Source organism: Calonectris borealis, unplaced genomic scaffold (genome assembly GCF_964195595.1).
Source record: "Calonectris borealis unplaced genomic scaffold, bCalBor7.hap1.2 HAP1_SCAFFOLD_66, whole genome shotgun sequence".
Classification (NCBI taxonomy): Eukaryota; Metazoa; Chordata; class Aves; order Procellariiformes; family Procellariidae; genus Calonectris; species Calonectris borealis.
In genome coordinates, this window is record NW_027441471.1 from 21,862 (window position 1) to 37,384 (window position 15,523).

Genomic DNA, 15,523 nt, shown 5'->3' on the forward strand with positions numbered 1-15,523 from the left:
CAGAGCTGTAGAGACCCTCACTTCCAGCTGGTGCACACTGCAAGGCACAAGGGCATGGAAGAGATGGTGGGAAAAGGGACTACTGGGGGTCTCCGGTCCAGGCTCCAACCAAAGGCTCGGGAATCACCAACCGCGGGTCAGGTTCGGCTGTGAATTTGTAGAGTTGAAACCTGAAAACCTCCAAAGATGGAGAGCACAGAGAGTCTCTGGGTGTCCTGCTGCACTGCAGCATCACCCTCCTAGCCAGTCTTTCCTGAAGCCAAGTTTGAAGCCCCCAGGAAGAAGCCTTGTGGCTGTTGTCTCTGCCATACCATCTGCCATTGCAGAAGAGCTTGGCTCCACCACCGCTCCAGGCAGGTGTCGCCTACTTTTAGACTGCCCTCTGCCTCCCCTTCAGCAGACTAAAGAGGCCCAGTTGCCTCAGCCTCTCCACACAGCTCATGTGCTTTAGGCTCCTAAGCCCATGGTAACACACTTCCTCTGGACCTTCTCCAGTTTCTCCATCCTCCTTTCAAGAGGGAAACCCATCGGCTCCTAGGGCATCCATCAGAACTCCCATGCCCTTCTCCTCAGAACAATCCTCAGCCAGTCAGGTCCCAGCCTGTCCTGATGCACGAGGTTCTTCTGACCCAGTGCAGACTTTGCCCCCTTCGCCTTTAAAACTTCAGGAGGTTTCTGTTGGCCATGTCCCCGTGTGTGTCAAGGTCCCTCTGGACTGAAACTCCAACACGTCAGCAGTTAAGGTTTGTGGGTCAGTGTCTCAAACAAGATAACAAGATGGGGAACCGCAGGACACTCCAAGGACTGAAAGAGAATGATGTGCTTAATGGAGCTGCTACCCAAGGTTGAAAACTCCCACAGCAACCACCTCAGAAATATCAAAAGAGGGAACGAAACAAGAAATGCACGGCCAATGGGGAAAGGTTTCAGAGGGTAGGCTGTTCTTTTTGGAGGGTATTAGGGTAATAAAAGAGAAGCACTTGTAATTTCAAGGAATGAAGAGAGAAGCAAATGATGCCATTGGCCTTCGTTAGTGATGGCTCCCGTTTTGCCTAATGAAATCAAGGATCACCAGAGCCTTTCCCGCAGAGCTGCTATGAAGACACACAGCCCCTGGCCTCTGTCATTGCACGGGATTGGTGCACCTCAAGGCAGGACTTCAGATTTGTCTTTACTGGACATCGAGATGTTACTTTTTGTGAATCCCTCTGGCCTGTCTTTGTCCTTTGGGATGGCAGGCCTGCCCTCCAGTGCGGTGTCTGCTCTCCTCAATATGGTGTCCATCTACAAATGCTACTCGCTCATATTCTCCAGGTCATTAAAAACTGGTAAAGAGGGCAAGTGGCAGGACAGACCCCTGCAGGACCCTACTAGCTCGATGCCTCCAGGCAGAGTACCACGCATTGATCACGTCCCTCTGAGCCCGACCATCCATCTGGTTATTTACCCATCTACTTATCCACCCATGCAGACCATAATATCTGAACGTGGGCACAAGAATGTTCTGTGGGGTGATGTTGAGAACTTCACTGACTTCCAGGTTAAAAGATAACCACTGGTCTCCCTGTGTCCAGCAGTCCTGTCCTTTCATCACCAAAAGCAAAGAAGATGGCGAGAGACAAGCTAAATCCAGTAAATCCAGTCACCTTCTCTTTCAGACCCCCAGAAATGGGATCTGAGGGAACACGATCTGGGGCACAGCCTTCCGCTCCTCTGCACATCCTTGGGGCAGTTTTGAAAGGTGCGTGCAAGGTTTGGGTGCTGTGTGTCACCAGCGAATCCCCACAGACACCACCACCTTTGAAAGATGATGGAGAGTGGCTTCACTGTGACCTTGGGCTGCTCTCTCAGCTCCCTGGGATGCCACTTCTCCTGTCCCCTAGACTGGTAAGGATTGCGTTGGCTCAAGTGATCCCTGACTTGATCCCCATGCACAGCTGCTTGATCTCCTCCAGAGCCCTGCCCTGAGTCCCAGAGGCCTGGCAGACCTTGCTGGGGAAGACTGAGGCAAAGAGGACACACAGAACCTCAGATCTATCTGCTCCTGCTCTCACCACATTCAGCAGTGGCCACACAGCACCTTTGGTTCTTCTTTAACTGTTCCTGAAGCAGTGAACGCTCCTTCTGGTGCCCTGCAATGGCCTTTCAAGTTCAGAGGGAGTTTCGACCTGGAGCCTTGCTGAGCTTGGAGGATGCTGTCCTTGAAGAGCAGCTGTCCTGAGCTCTGCAACCATGTCACAGCTCTGTCTCCTCAGGAGCAGCTCCAGCTCTTCCTGCCTGTGGCCCTGGCTGAGGCCATTGCTGCACGTTTGGGCTGGAGCCCTGCAGCTGTGGAAGCAGGCAAGCTCGTCCCTGCCCCAAGGAAACCTGGTCCCAAGCGCCCAAGACCCCCTGTGTGCAAAGGCTTTGCTTCAGAGCAGAGACGTGGCATGGACAACAGAGAGCTGAATGTCTTTCGAGCCCTGGGACTACAAAGCCAGACTGAAATGCCTATTTCATTCAAGTGAGGATATCCCCCAGCTTGGAGAAATTAGGTCTTTGCTTGTCACCTTCCTGGGAGTCCTGTCTAATGCTGGGACAAAGAAAGGGGATTCTCATGGCCAAGTCTTTTCCTGAGAGGAGAAGGAAGTGTCTCTGCACAGCTGAGGGAGGGAAGATCAGGGCTGACTTCAGGCTGTTTCCCAGCAGGTTCCCCTGGAGCCCCGGGGACCCCTCGAGGGAGCTGCGAGGGGCAGAGCAAGTGGTGCCTTGGGCTGGTCCTCTGCTGCTGAGCTGGGCTGGGCTCCTGGAAGGAGGGAGCTCCTGGCAAGTGGGCAGTGCTGCAGAGAGACAGCTCTGCCCAGGAGCAGCTCCTCTGCAAAGCGCAGCAGGGCTGAGGGCACTGCCTGCAGGCAGCGAGGGGAGGGAGCGAGGCAGAGAGAGCGTAAAGGCAGTCTGGAGTGGGAGGATGCTGAGAGCTCACTGCGCGGAGAGATCTTCACAGCCCTCTACCTGGTAAGTGCCTGGGTGCAGGACAATGTAGCTGCTGTTCCTGGAGGGATATCCAAAAGCTGGTACATGCCACAGCAACTATGATCTTTCAGGAGGACTCTCACAGCTTCCCTGCTGTAGAGGAGGAGGACGTGCTGCAGAGCAGGGCTTCCCTGCTGCACCGTCAGAAGGAGAGGGCATGACGGCTGCCTTCTCCCGGGCACTGCTCCAGGGTGTGAAGGCGTGTGTGCAGGCAGGGGTGGCCAGGGCTGTCCTTCCGAGCAGGGTCCCTGCGCCCCAGGAGGCTGTGCACCAGGGCAGGGACTCTGCCGCCTGCCAGGGTCAGCACTCAGCCTGCCCGGGGAGGTCCCCACGACACTGTGGGGAGAAGCTGTGGGTGGAAGGAGTGAGTCCCGGCAGGGCAGGGTCCCTCTGCTGTCCAGAGAGTGCAGCGTGGGTCAGGGCTGCTCAGGCTTCTCCATCACCCAGAGGACATTTGCAGAGGGTCATGTTAAAGATGGGTGTCGAGGTAGGGGATTACCTGAAAGGGAAGAAGTGTGTGCTTTGAGTTTTCTCCCCTGGGTTGTCTGGGTGGGCAGTGGGAGATGGGAATTGATTGCTCTGCTCTGGAGTAGGCAATGAGACCCCAGTTCTCGTTAGGACTTGCCTGAGCTGCTCCTTAGCCCCTGCACACACCGAGATGTCCCTGGGCAGTGCCCTGCTGCCAGGAGGTGTCTGCAGGGCAGAGCTGAGCACGCAGCAGGGCGGATGGGCTCTGTGAACATGAAGAGGGAGGAGAGGTGAGGGCAGAGAAACAGGTCCTGGCCCAGAAGAGCTCCAGGCAGCAGAGCCAAGGGCAGCGAGGAAGAGAGAACTGCTCCCAGAAAGGCCATGGCAGGAGGGCTTCAGGCACCTCCCTGCCATCCCCTGCAGTGCAGATGCTTTCCCTGGAGCAACCCCCTGCTCTCCTCACTCACACAGCAGAGCCTCTGCCCTTCATGTCATGGACACTTGGCCATGAGTTGCCTTCCCAGCAGCCTGACCACCAAAGAGGAGAAAAACTCAAGTCTCTGACTGTGTCTCCCTCCCCTGCCTCCCTTGGCAGGGGAACTTTGGCACGTTCTCCTCTTCTCCCTGACGCCCTTGTTCTTACTGTGACACTCACTGCTGTGGGGGGGTGAGGATTCAAGTGCAGCTCAGACACCAACACTGTGTCTACTGTCATGCCCGTCTGTCCGTGGAGGAAAAGCATCCAACTCGCACCCTGTTAACCTTTGGGGCTCTGGGTACTGCAGGGTGTGCGGCTGGCACACATCTCACCCTCCTTCCAGGACACAGCAAATTTAGGAGAGTTGAGTCTTTCCTTGGGAGGTCCTGCTGGGCTGCAGGCTGCCCTCCAGTAGGGCAAAGCTCTCCCGTGGCATCTCTATGTCATGCAAGAGCCCCATGGAGAAGACTCCTCGGTGCTAAGGCCATTGAAATGCTGCTGGGTGGCTGTATGTGGGCAGCTGTAAGGAGCCCTGTGTGTCCGTGGTTGGGAGGGGAGAGCTGAGATCCTCCTCAGGTACGATGGGGTGAGGGCTTTGGAGATGTGCACTCAGAACGTGGATTCCTCTGCTCCCAGCAGTGTCCGGTTTCTTTCGGGGGAACACGCGAGTGCCATAGTCCTCCAGCTGAAAGAGCTGCCAGCACAGGGCAGCTGAGCTCAGGGCTGATGGACAGAGCGGCTGTCCTCACTCTGCACTGAGGGACAGTCCCTTTGCCTCTCAGGACCCACACGATTTCACTTGCAGTGCAGCAGAAATGCCCAGGATTTCTGCATTAGAAACACTGCTCAGCTGTGGTGGGGCAACCAGACCAGAAGGCACAAACCAGAATCCCCACAGCTCTGCTCTGCAGGCAGGTGAATTGGCAGCGACAATGCTGAGAAGCTCTTTGATATCACGAGTGGATTTAATCTGAGATCACTCCATGTTCCTGTTTCCCTACTGCTGTGGGGCAGGACTGACTCCTCCAGAGCCCAGAGCAGAGCCTGCGGCTCCCTGGGTCACCCTCAGCCAGCACCAACCAGAGCTTGTGCAAGGGACCTGCCAAAGGTCTTCCTGAATGGAGAGAGACACTTTGGGGCGGTGTCCTATGAGAAAAGGCTTTGATTTTGCTCAGAGAAATCTATCCTAACTTGTCACTGTCTTTTCCCTCTTGGACAGTCCCCCATGCCCAGAGGCAGCAGATGTCCAACACCAGCTCCATCACCCACTTCCTCCTCCTGGCCTTCGCAGACACGCGGGAGCTGCAGCTCTTGCACTTCTGGCTCTTCCTGGGCATCTACCTGGCTGCCCTGCTGGGCAACAGCCTCATCATCACCGCCATAGCCTGTGACCACCACCTCCACACCCCCATGTACTTCTTCCTCCTCAACCTCTCTGTCCTTGACCTGGGCTGCATCTCCACCACTGTCCCCAAATCCATGGCCAATTCTCTCTGGGACACCAGGGCCATCTCCTACGCAGGATGTGCTGCACAGGTCTTTCTGTTTGCCTTGATGATCACGGCAGAGTATTATATTCTCACCATCATGGCCTATGACCGCTATGTTGCCATCTGCCAACCCCTGCACTACAGGACCCTCCTGGGCAGCAGAGCTTGTGTCCACATGGCAGCAGCTGCCTGGGGCAGTGGGTTTCTCACTGGTCTGCTGCACACTGCCAATACATTTTCACTGCCCCTCTGCAAGGGCAATGCTGTGGACCAGTTCTTCTGTGAAATCCCCCAGATCCTCAAGCTCTCCTGCTCACACACCTACCTCAGGGAAGTTGGGCTTCTTGTGGTTAGTCTTTCTTTAGGTTTTGGTTTTTTTATTTTAATTGTGCTGTCCTACGTGCAGATCTTCAGGGCTGTGCTGAGGATCCCCTCTGAGCAAGGGCGGCACAAAACCTTCTCCATGTGCCTCCCTCACCTGGCCGTGGTCTTCCTGTTTGTCAGCACTATCATATTTACCTACCTAAAGCCTCCCTCCATCTCTTCCCCATCCCTGGATGTGGTGGTGACAGTTTTGTACGCGTTGGTACCTCCAGCAGTCAACCCCCTCATCTACAGCATGAGGAACAAGGAACTCAAGAATGCCCTCAAGAACCTGATTCGAGAAGTAGTATTTCAGCAGAAATAAGCTGCCCATCTCTCTTCACAAGGTTTCTCCAAGTGATCTCAGGCAACTTGTGTCCTTTGGGCATTGTACTGGTTATAATCGTGTTAGTTACAAAATGTTTGCTTTCATCCTCCTTCTCAAGAGGCTGAAGCCAGTCTGTCTGGCCCAAAGGCCTTCTCTCAATGAGTCTATCACTGCGCTAATGCTGGCCTCCTTTGTGGCATGTCTGTAAATAAAGGGGATTGCCTGCGTGCAGCGTGTGCAGCTTGGGCTCTTCTTTCCACAGTGGAGTGCAGAAGACGCTCAGGGAATTGCAGGCTAAAAGGCCCTGCTGTTGGGCTTGGGTGCTGCATTGGCTTAGGGGGACAAGGGCATGGCTTGATGTGTGAGGGAATGAGGGCTGGAGTGAGCCTTCACTTTACTGGTGCCCAATGCCATGGAGATCCTGGACGGTCAAAAGGCATCTGCTTGAGGCTCTCTCACATATGGCAGGGCTGGTCAAAGATGCCCGACTTTCAGACAGGGGATCTGAACCCACCAGGAGAGCACAGGGCATCTCTGGGTCACTGGGTGCCTCGGGGTGGAAAGTGAATGGAGATTTCCAAAACTTCCCCAAAAGTGGAGTCACCCAAAGGAAAAGGGCTAACCTGAAGGATGCACAGCCCAATGGGGCTCTGCAATGCCAGAGAGGCAGCGGAGACGCAGCAGGCACGAGGAAGGCAGCCTGAAGAGTGCTTCACATCATCTTCAGTGAGGAGCCATGGGCTGGGTCCAGTGACACACCTGAACACATCCTGAAAGAGCTGAAAGGCCCTGTGATTTCTCGGAGTATCACAGCCCAGAGCCATGGGAGAAACCTGTCAGGGGCAGTGATGCCAGTCTGGCCAGATCTGCTTCACTCCCGCACCAGCATGGCCAGGATGGAGTCAGCCCATGGTGCCAGGGCAGCAGCACCAGCTCCGGGCCCTGTGGGCACCTCAGGGGAGGGAGCCAGCAACAACTGGCCAGGCCAGCACGGACACACTCCCCTGGGGAAAGGCTCTCTGTGGAGCAGGGGTTTCCCTGGAGAAGAGTGGAGCACCACGCATGGGTCAGAAAGAAGGCAAGAAGCAGGAGAAAGAGGTTTTTCTGTTCACCAGCTGTGCCACTGGACCTGGGGGTGGGGGTGGCAGAGGCTGTGTGGGGGCTCTTCTGGAAAGGACACAACAGCACACCTGAATGTTCTCTACACCGCAACCAGGGAGAATGGCCCTACCTGGAAATATGCTGGGGAAGACAGTCCGGGTTACTCCTGCCTCTGGCAAGGGAAAACCCATCCGTGGGATTGCTTTTGCTCAAGGACCTGGGTGCACTTGGTGTGTGATGCGAAAGGATGGGGAAGGCTACAAGGGGATTTGATTTTGGGTGAAAATAGCCAGTGAACTGAATTGTATGATGCTGATTGCTCTATGATATTTTATGTCATCACTTCTATGGTTGCTATCAACAGTCTTGCAGTAAAATGAAGATTAATGAAGAATGAACTCTGATGAAACCGAACAAAGTACAACGATGATAGAACTGGATAAGCGCAGCGATAATGGAACCAGACCTGGCTTCAGGATGCAACAGTCCAACACCACACATCATCTCTCCTGCCCTGAAAGACTGTTATGATGGGTGGAGCCCAAAGTCATGGACTAAATGAACTCAATGGACATCTTAGAGGGATGGCCCATGGACTAAGGGAATGATATCTGTGTCTGTGTGTATATAGATATCTCTCAAAAGACAAGAAAGGTGGTGGTGATTAATTGGAATGTATTGGAAAATGTGAGACCTAGGCATGACATAGATGCTAGAGAATAAGGGGTGGATACTGTCCTGGTTTCAGCTGGGATAAAGTTAAATTCCTTCCTAGTGCTGTGTTTTGGGTTTAGTATGAACAGAATATTGGTAACACACTGATGTTTTCAGTTGTTGCTAAGTACCCTGCTAGTCAAGGATATTCAGCTTCCATGCTCTGCTAAGTGCACAAGAGGGTGGGAGGGAGCATAGCCAGGACAGCTGGCCCAGCTGGCCAACAGGGTATTCCATACTGTGTGACGTCATGCTCAGTATATGAATGGTAGGCATTCCTGGAAATAGGGATTGCTACTTGGTTATGTGTCATCGCGGGTGGTGAGCAATTGCATTGTGCATCGCTCATTTTGTATATTATTATTAGTATTAGTATTAGTATTAGTAGTATTAGTATTATTTTCGCTTCTCCTTCTCTTCCATTAAACTGTATTTATCTCAACCCACGAGTTTTTTTCGCTCTTACCCTTCCGAATCTCTCTCTGTCCCAGTGGGATGGGGGACGGGGAGTGAGCGAGCGGCTGCGTTGTGTTTGGCTGCCTGCGGGTTGAACCACGACACTCTCAAACACCTCCCACAAAAGTCAGTAGGCCTGGAGGGAGGGGGCAAGAAAATGGGAGGGAAGACAACCAGGACAGCTGACCTGAACTGACCAAAGGGCTGTTCCATACCAAAGGATGTCGTGTTCAGCAATAAAAACTCGGCAAAAGCAGGAGGAAGGGGTGCTGGTTTTATTACAGTGTTTGTCTTCCCGAGCCAGTGTTACGCGTGCTGAGGCTCTGCCTCCCAGCAAGCAGCTAAACATCTGCCTGACCAGGAAATGGTGCATGAATTCCTCTTTTTGCTTTGCTTGCACACATAGCTTTTTCTTTTCTTACTAAGGTGTCATTCTCTTGATCCATGAGACTTCTCTCCTTCCTTCTTTTTTCTCCCCATCCTCGAGGAGAGGGCAGTGAGTGAAAAACAGGGTGGGTGTTTGGCTGCTGGCTGGGGTCAACCCACCACAACAATCACAACCTACCCTCCAAGTGGGGCCTCACCAGGGTTCCCTGGGATTGTGCAGCCAGGACATGGTGAGTAGCTCCAAGCAGAGATATGCACTGGGTGTCCCTGCACGGGCTCAGATGAGGGCCCGTGGAGACAGCCAACACCCACCACAGAGGGACTGAGGTGGTGCCTGTGGGCTGACACTAGGGCAGAGCCAGGGGCTGCGAGGGTGAGCACAGAAAACATCCAGCAGCTCCTCTGCACGCCCAGGTTGAGAGTGACGCACCCAGTGGTGCTCCTGAGAGAGGACAGCAACACAGGAGAGGAACCACCGTGAGCTGTGGGGGAGGGCACAAAAGCTCAGCCTTCAGCCTGGGGGTTCCCAGCAGGCAGTGCCAGTGGCTGCAGCCCACAGGAGACCCCTGACCCCATGAGCAGCAACGAGCCCTGTCCTGACTGTGGAGAGCTGCTTTGCCTGCAGAGGGGCTGCCGGGAGCATTGAGTTGGCTCTGCCCACCCACCATCTCCCCCCCTAGGTGTTTCGGGTCCCTAGAACCATCGCAGTGACAAGGGGGAGAGCCCTGCCTGGCTGGGGGCTGGGGCTGGGATGAGAAGATGGGGTCTGGAATGAGGTTTCTGGGGCAGTTTCTCCTGTCTGATCACGCAGCAACAAGCCAGGCTGGATATTTGGACTGAAGGACTCCTCTTGAGGGCCTCCATAGGCATGGGGATGGTCTACAGTTTCCCAAGTTCTCCTCTGTATGCTGCCTTTGCCGGTGGGGACCACAGGGGCTGCCAGTCCTGCAGAGGACCCAGGAGAGGCCTTGTCCTCCCCGTGGTCACAGCTGAACCTGGCTGAGGAGCCTTGTCTTGGAGTGGCTTTTGGGGTAAGGTTTGACACGTGGGATGGGGAAGGTTGTCTCACATGTGCTGGGCACAGGGACTGAAGGACAGCAGCAAAATTATGTGGATTCTGGGTCAACGCTTCTTTCAGTGCAAGCCCTGACACAGGTCCGAGCCTCCCCCTCCATTCCACCCTTTAGGAGGGATGACGGCACTAAGAGATGGCAAGCGGTGGACACCAGTCCTTCTCCAGCCACTTCCCAGGCCTGGTAGAGCACCGTGAGAGGTAGAGCACACAGCAAGGACTTCTGGCTCCGCACCGTGATCTGACCTGGTGTTCCTGGCCCCCTCCCTGTGCTCCTCACAGAGCCTTGAACTGGCAGTGATGCTCTGCAGAGCAAGTGGGCTGTGAGACCATGGAGTGACTCCACGCTGGCTGTGCTGGTCAGGTCTAGCTGGACTGAGCGCTGCCACTGAGCTCCTTCCCAGGGGTCTAAAGCTGCGGAAGGAGCTCAGAGCATTTCTCGTGGTTCAGGATGTTATCCACTGTACGCATTGGACCGTCCTTGGGCTTTTACTGAAGGAGACATGAATCACCCTCCAGTCTCCTTTTTCTGATCTTGCTGGGTCCCCACGGCCTCTCCTGGGGTGGCAGAGCCCATGTTTGCTTGTGCATACTCAAATACAGTGCTTTGCCTTTGGGTGACTCCACCTTGGATCATCCCTTCTTTTGGGATGGCCACCCCCAGACACATCACTTCCTTGTAAATGCCCTCTGCTCTCCTGGTGTCTCCAGTTTCCCCTCCAGAAAGCCGGGCAGCTACCATTCAGCTCTGCTGCATGTGGGAGAGTCCTGGGCAGGCAATTTGGAGCCTGTTCACTATCTCCAGTGGCACTGGGCACTCACAACTGAGAGCTGAGTCCAGCCCTCACTCCCCAAAATGTCTCCCAATGCCTTCTCCCCGTGAGCCCACTGAGAACAAGTTCAGCAACAGGCCATGGTGAGTGCAGTTCCTGGCACCTAGTCCTGACTTCAGCAAAAAGAAGAGCCCAGCCTTCAGGAGCTGCCATGGGGAGATACCATTTATTATAGAGATGCTCCTCAGGAAGCCGGCTCTGACACAGTGATGACATATTTACCAAAGGTAAGCACAGCCAGGCCATGCTTCTGGAGATCTGGGATGAATACAAATATGCCTCTATGAACACGATCATCATGGGAGAAACTAGAATTAACCAGTGAGAAGAGATGGGCAGCTTACAGTTGCTGAAGGTGAACCCATTGAATCCATTTCCTCAGGGCATCCTTGAGCTCCTGGTTCCTCATGCTGTAGATGAGGGGGTTCACTGTTGGAGGCAGAACCGAATACACAACAGCCACCACGAGATCCAGGAATGGGGAGGAGATAGAGGGGGGCTTCAGGTAGGCAAACATACCATTGCTGACATACAGGGAGACCACGGCCAGGTGAGGGAGGCACGTGGAGAAGGCTTTGTGCCGTCCCTGCTCAGAGGGGATCCTCAGCACAGCCCTGAAGATCTGCACATAGGACAGCACGATGAATACAAAACACCCAAGAGCAAGGACGAAGTTGGTGACAAGGACCGCAACTTCCCTGAGGGAGGAACATGAGCAGGAGAGCTTGAGGATCTGAGGTACTTCACAGAAGAACTGGTCCACAGCATTGCCTTGGCAGAGGGGTATGGAAAATGTATTGGCCGTGTGCAGGACAGCATTGAGAAACCCACTGGCCCAGGCAGCTGCTGCCATGTGGACACAAGCTCTGCTGCCCAGGAGGGTCCCGTAGTGCAGGGGTTGGCAGATGGCAACATAGCGGTCATAGGCCATGACGGTGAGGAGAGAATACTCTGCTGTGATCAAGAAGAGGAAGAAAAAGACCTGTAGAGCACATCCTGCATAGGAGATGGCCCTGGTGTCCCAGAGGGAATTGGCCATGGATTTGGGAACAGTGGTGGAGATGCAGCCCAGGTCGAGGATGGAGAGGTTGAGGAGGAAGAAGTACATGGGGGTGTGGAGGCGGTGGTCACAGGCTATGGCGATGATGATGAGGCCGTTGCCCAGCAGGGCAGCCAGGTAGATGCCCAGGAAGAGCCAGAAGTGCAAGAGCTGCAGCTCCCGCGTGTCTGCGAAGGCCAGGAGGAGGAAATGGGAGATGGAGCTGCTGTTGGACATTTGGTCCCTCTGGGCATGAGGAACTGTTGAAGAAGGAAAAGGCAGTGAGAAGTTAGGACAGATTTTTCAAGGAAGAAAACTAAAATCTTTTATTTTTTTCATTTTCTTTATTTTCTTTTAGATACTCCTGTCCTACCTGGGGAATCTTCTTCAAAGGTAGAAATCCTCAGCACTTCTATCGTGAGACCAGCGTGGCAAAAGGGTTCACTGTCACTCACTGCAGGCTGAGGGGAGCTAGTTTATCTATCAGTCTTGTTCCCAGCTGCCCTGCGCTCGCATGTACTTGAGTTGGAGGATGATCATGGTCGTATGCTCCCCTTGAAAGAAACTGGACCCTGCTGAGAGTAGAGGAGTCTGGATTCAAAGCTCAGATCTCCAAACTTCTCCCTCTTTCACAGGGTGCCTGAGGGTGGCCTCCACACTCCCCTTCTAGGCAAGAACACGCACGACACCTTTCAGTTGCCCACATACAGCTGCTCAACACCAGTTCCACAGTCTTAGCACCTCTGGGGCTTCTTTATGGGTGTCTGAGGTATCACAAAGATGCTGTGAGAGAGCTGTGTCTGGTGTCAAGCTCACAGCCGGGCAGGACACTGCACAGACATGGTCAAGTGTCCTACAGAGAGGATCTCCTGTGGGGAGAGCCGTTCGTTTCACAAGCCCACAGGCCACATTTCCTGGAGCCCCGTGGGTTTGAAGGGGGCTGGAACACCTCACTCCCATGCAGACCCCTGCCTAGTAAGGCTTGAAGGGTTGGTGTCTGAAACTCCCCCAACCCCAGAGAGCCCAAGAACAGGAACAGGAGCAGCACAGACAAGTGGGAAAAGAAAGAGCAGCACTATGGTGTTTCTTCCAAGGGAGGCAAGAAGAGAGACAAAGGCACTTGAGCAAGTCATCACCTTAACCAGCCGTGCAGCCTCACATACAGCAATGCTGCAAGGCAGTCACACTCGGCCCCTGTGCTCTGCGGAGGGAAATGGGCACGTGGCTGGAGACAGGCACCTCTCCTCTGCTGGGGCTCCGGCTGCAGATTGGGCGGCTGATGCTTTATGCCCCACGGCCATGAGGGCAGAGACTTTGCTGGGTCAGAGAGGAGGCAAGGGGGCTTGCTCAGAGGGAGGTGTCTGCCCTGGAGGGGATGACAGAGAGTTTTCCCAATTTTCCTTCCCACGATATTACCAATTTTAGTTTTGTCTTCTTCCCTGCCCACCCCTCTGCTGCCTGGACCTTTGCTATCTCCTTCTCTGTCCCCACATTGTTTTCCTCACAGCAAATTCTGAAAGACCGCACCCCACCGTTTGTGCACTCAGTTCTGCCCTACAGAAAACTCCCCGTGCAAGGGCACTGTCTAGAGACATCTCCCTGCTTGCAGGTCATAAAGAACGGGTCAGACAAACCGTGATGTTACCAGTAACGGTGATACTGGTGGTGCCTGTAGGCTGAGGGGTAGGTGAAGGCAGTTTATGAGGTTGCTAGCAGACCTACAGATCACAACACGTAACGGTTCAAGAGTCTCAGTCACTTCTCAAAAGTTAGCAGCTCCTTTCCCCTTTACACCCCCACAGCATGAAATTGAAGACTAAGAGAAGCACCTTCCTTTCGAGGTAGCACCTGCCTGGACCTTCCTCTTGAAAAGTCCCCTTGGAAATGTCCTGGGGGTGATCTGGAGCTGTGAGCAGCCCTGACCCATGCTGCACATTCTGGACAGCAGAAGGACCCGATCCTGCCCTGCCGGGGCTCACTCCTTCCACCCAAAGCTTCTCCCCACAGCATCCTGGGGAGCTCCCCGGGCAGGCTGAGTGCTGAGCCTGGCAGGCGGCAGAGTCCCTGCCCTGGTGCATAGCCCCCTGGGGCGCAGGGACCCTGCTTGGAAGGACAGCCCTGGCCACCCCTGCCTGCACACACGCCTTCACCCCCTGGAGCAGTGCCCGGGAGAAGGCAGCCGTCATGCCCTCTCCTTCTGACGGTGCAGCAGGGAAGCCCTGCTCTGCAGCACGTCCTCCTCCTCTACAGCAGGGAAGCTGTGAGAGTCCTCCTGAAAGATCATAGTTGCTGTGGCATGTACCAGCTTTTGCATATCCCTCCAGGAACACCAGCTACATTGTCCTGCACCCAGGCACTTACCATATAGAGGGCTGTGAAGATCTCTCCGCGCAGTGAGCTCTCAGCATCCTCCCACTCCAGACTGCCTTTACGCTCTCTCTGCCTCGCTCCCTCCCCTCGCTGCCTGCAGGCAGTGCCCTCAGCCCTGCTGCGCTTTGCAGAGGAGCTGCTCCTGGGCAGAGCTGTCTCTCTGCAGCACTGCCCACTTGCCAGGAGCTCCCTCCATCCAGGAGCCCGGCCCAGCTGGCTGCACACCCAGCTTCACATCCCTGCAGCCATCCCTGGGAGGAGGGAGCCATGGTGCCCTGTCCCTCTGACCATGCAGCAGGGAGTCCTTGTTCTGGAACACATCTTCCTCCTCCTCCACTCCAGAAAAGCCAGGAGAGCCATACTGACAGGTCCTATCAGCTGTGGCATGTGCCAGCTCTAGGAGACACTTCCAGGAACTCATCTGCATTGCCCTGCAGCCAGAGACTTACCGTGTTAAAGGGCTGTGAAGATTTCTCCCCCGGTGAGCTCTCAGCTGTCCTCCCACCCCAGGCTGCTTTTAACCTCTCACTTCTCTTGCCTGCCCTCGGCGCCTGCAGACAGTGCCTTCAACCCTGCTGCGCTTTGCAGAGGAGCTGCTCCTGGGCAGAGCTGTCTCTCTGCAGCACTGCCCACTTGCCAGGAGCTCCCTCCTTCCAGGAGCCCGGCCCAGATCATCAGCAGAAGAGCAGAAGGCGGCATCATATTCTCTATCCTGTCTGGGCTCCCTTGAGGAGCCCCTGGGGCTCCTGGGCAACCTCCTCTGATACAGGCTGAAGTCATCACTGATGTTCCCTTCTTTCCAGTAGAGTCATTTGTCCTAATAAAAAAAGAGTTGGGCATGAGAATCACCTTTTTTTGGCCCATCTTTAGGCACAGCAGCCAGAAAAGGACAGGCAATGATCTCCTTTACCCCTGCTGAGGGAAGGAATTCAGCTCAGCCAATCGAGGCATCTCATCCTGGGTTTGTAGTCCTGGGGCTGGCAGGGGACTCAGCTCTCACCTCTGGCTGCCACAACCCCACAGGAGGTGGCATTCCTCTGGCCTCAGTTCAGGTGGGCACAAAATAGGCACCTGCTGCCTGGGAGCTGCTCGTCTCAGCTCCCATGGTAATTCCTGGAGATGGAGGCCGGGAGTGAGTTGTTCAGACTCAAACACCCGGTAACATCTGAGGTGTCAGAGGTGGTCCAAGATATGTGCAGGCAGATTCGAGGTCTAATGGAGCAATGCTGAAACAGGGCAGTTTCTGGGAGCAGCATTTTTGAGCCTGGTGGGGAATTCCTTTGGCCAAATGAAATGACAGCAGATGATCACGTTTGCAACAACGAAACCCGTCACTCCTCAGTATGTTCTTGTTCAGAACCTATAGCGATAGTCAGCTGACCAAATGTAGTCATTGCCAGAGGGAGAGCTCA

General features: G+C 54.7%; 1 protein-coding gene across 1 annotated transcript; it reads right to left on the reverse strand.

Annotated features, from left to right (window-relative positions):
• Nucleotides 1–11,042: 11,042 nt before the first annotated feature.
• LOC142076592 (olfactory receptor 14J1-like) lies at nucleotides 11,043–11,998 on the reverse strand. Its single transcript, XM_075138885.1, has one exon. The coding sequence runs from the start codon at nucleotides 11,976–11,978 to the stop codon at nucleotides 11,043–11,045; it is 936 nt and encodes a 311-aa protein (XP_074994986.1). The 5' UTR covers nucleotides 11,979–11,998.
• Nucleotides 11,999–15,523: the final 3,525 nt, after the last annotated feature.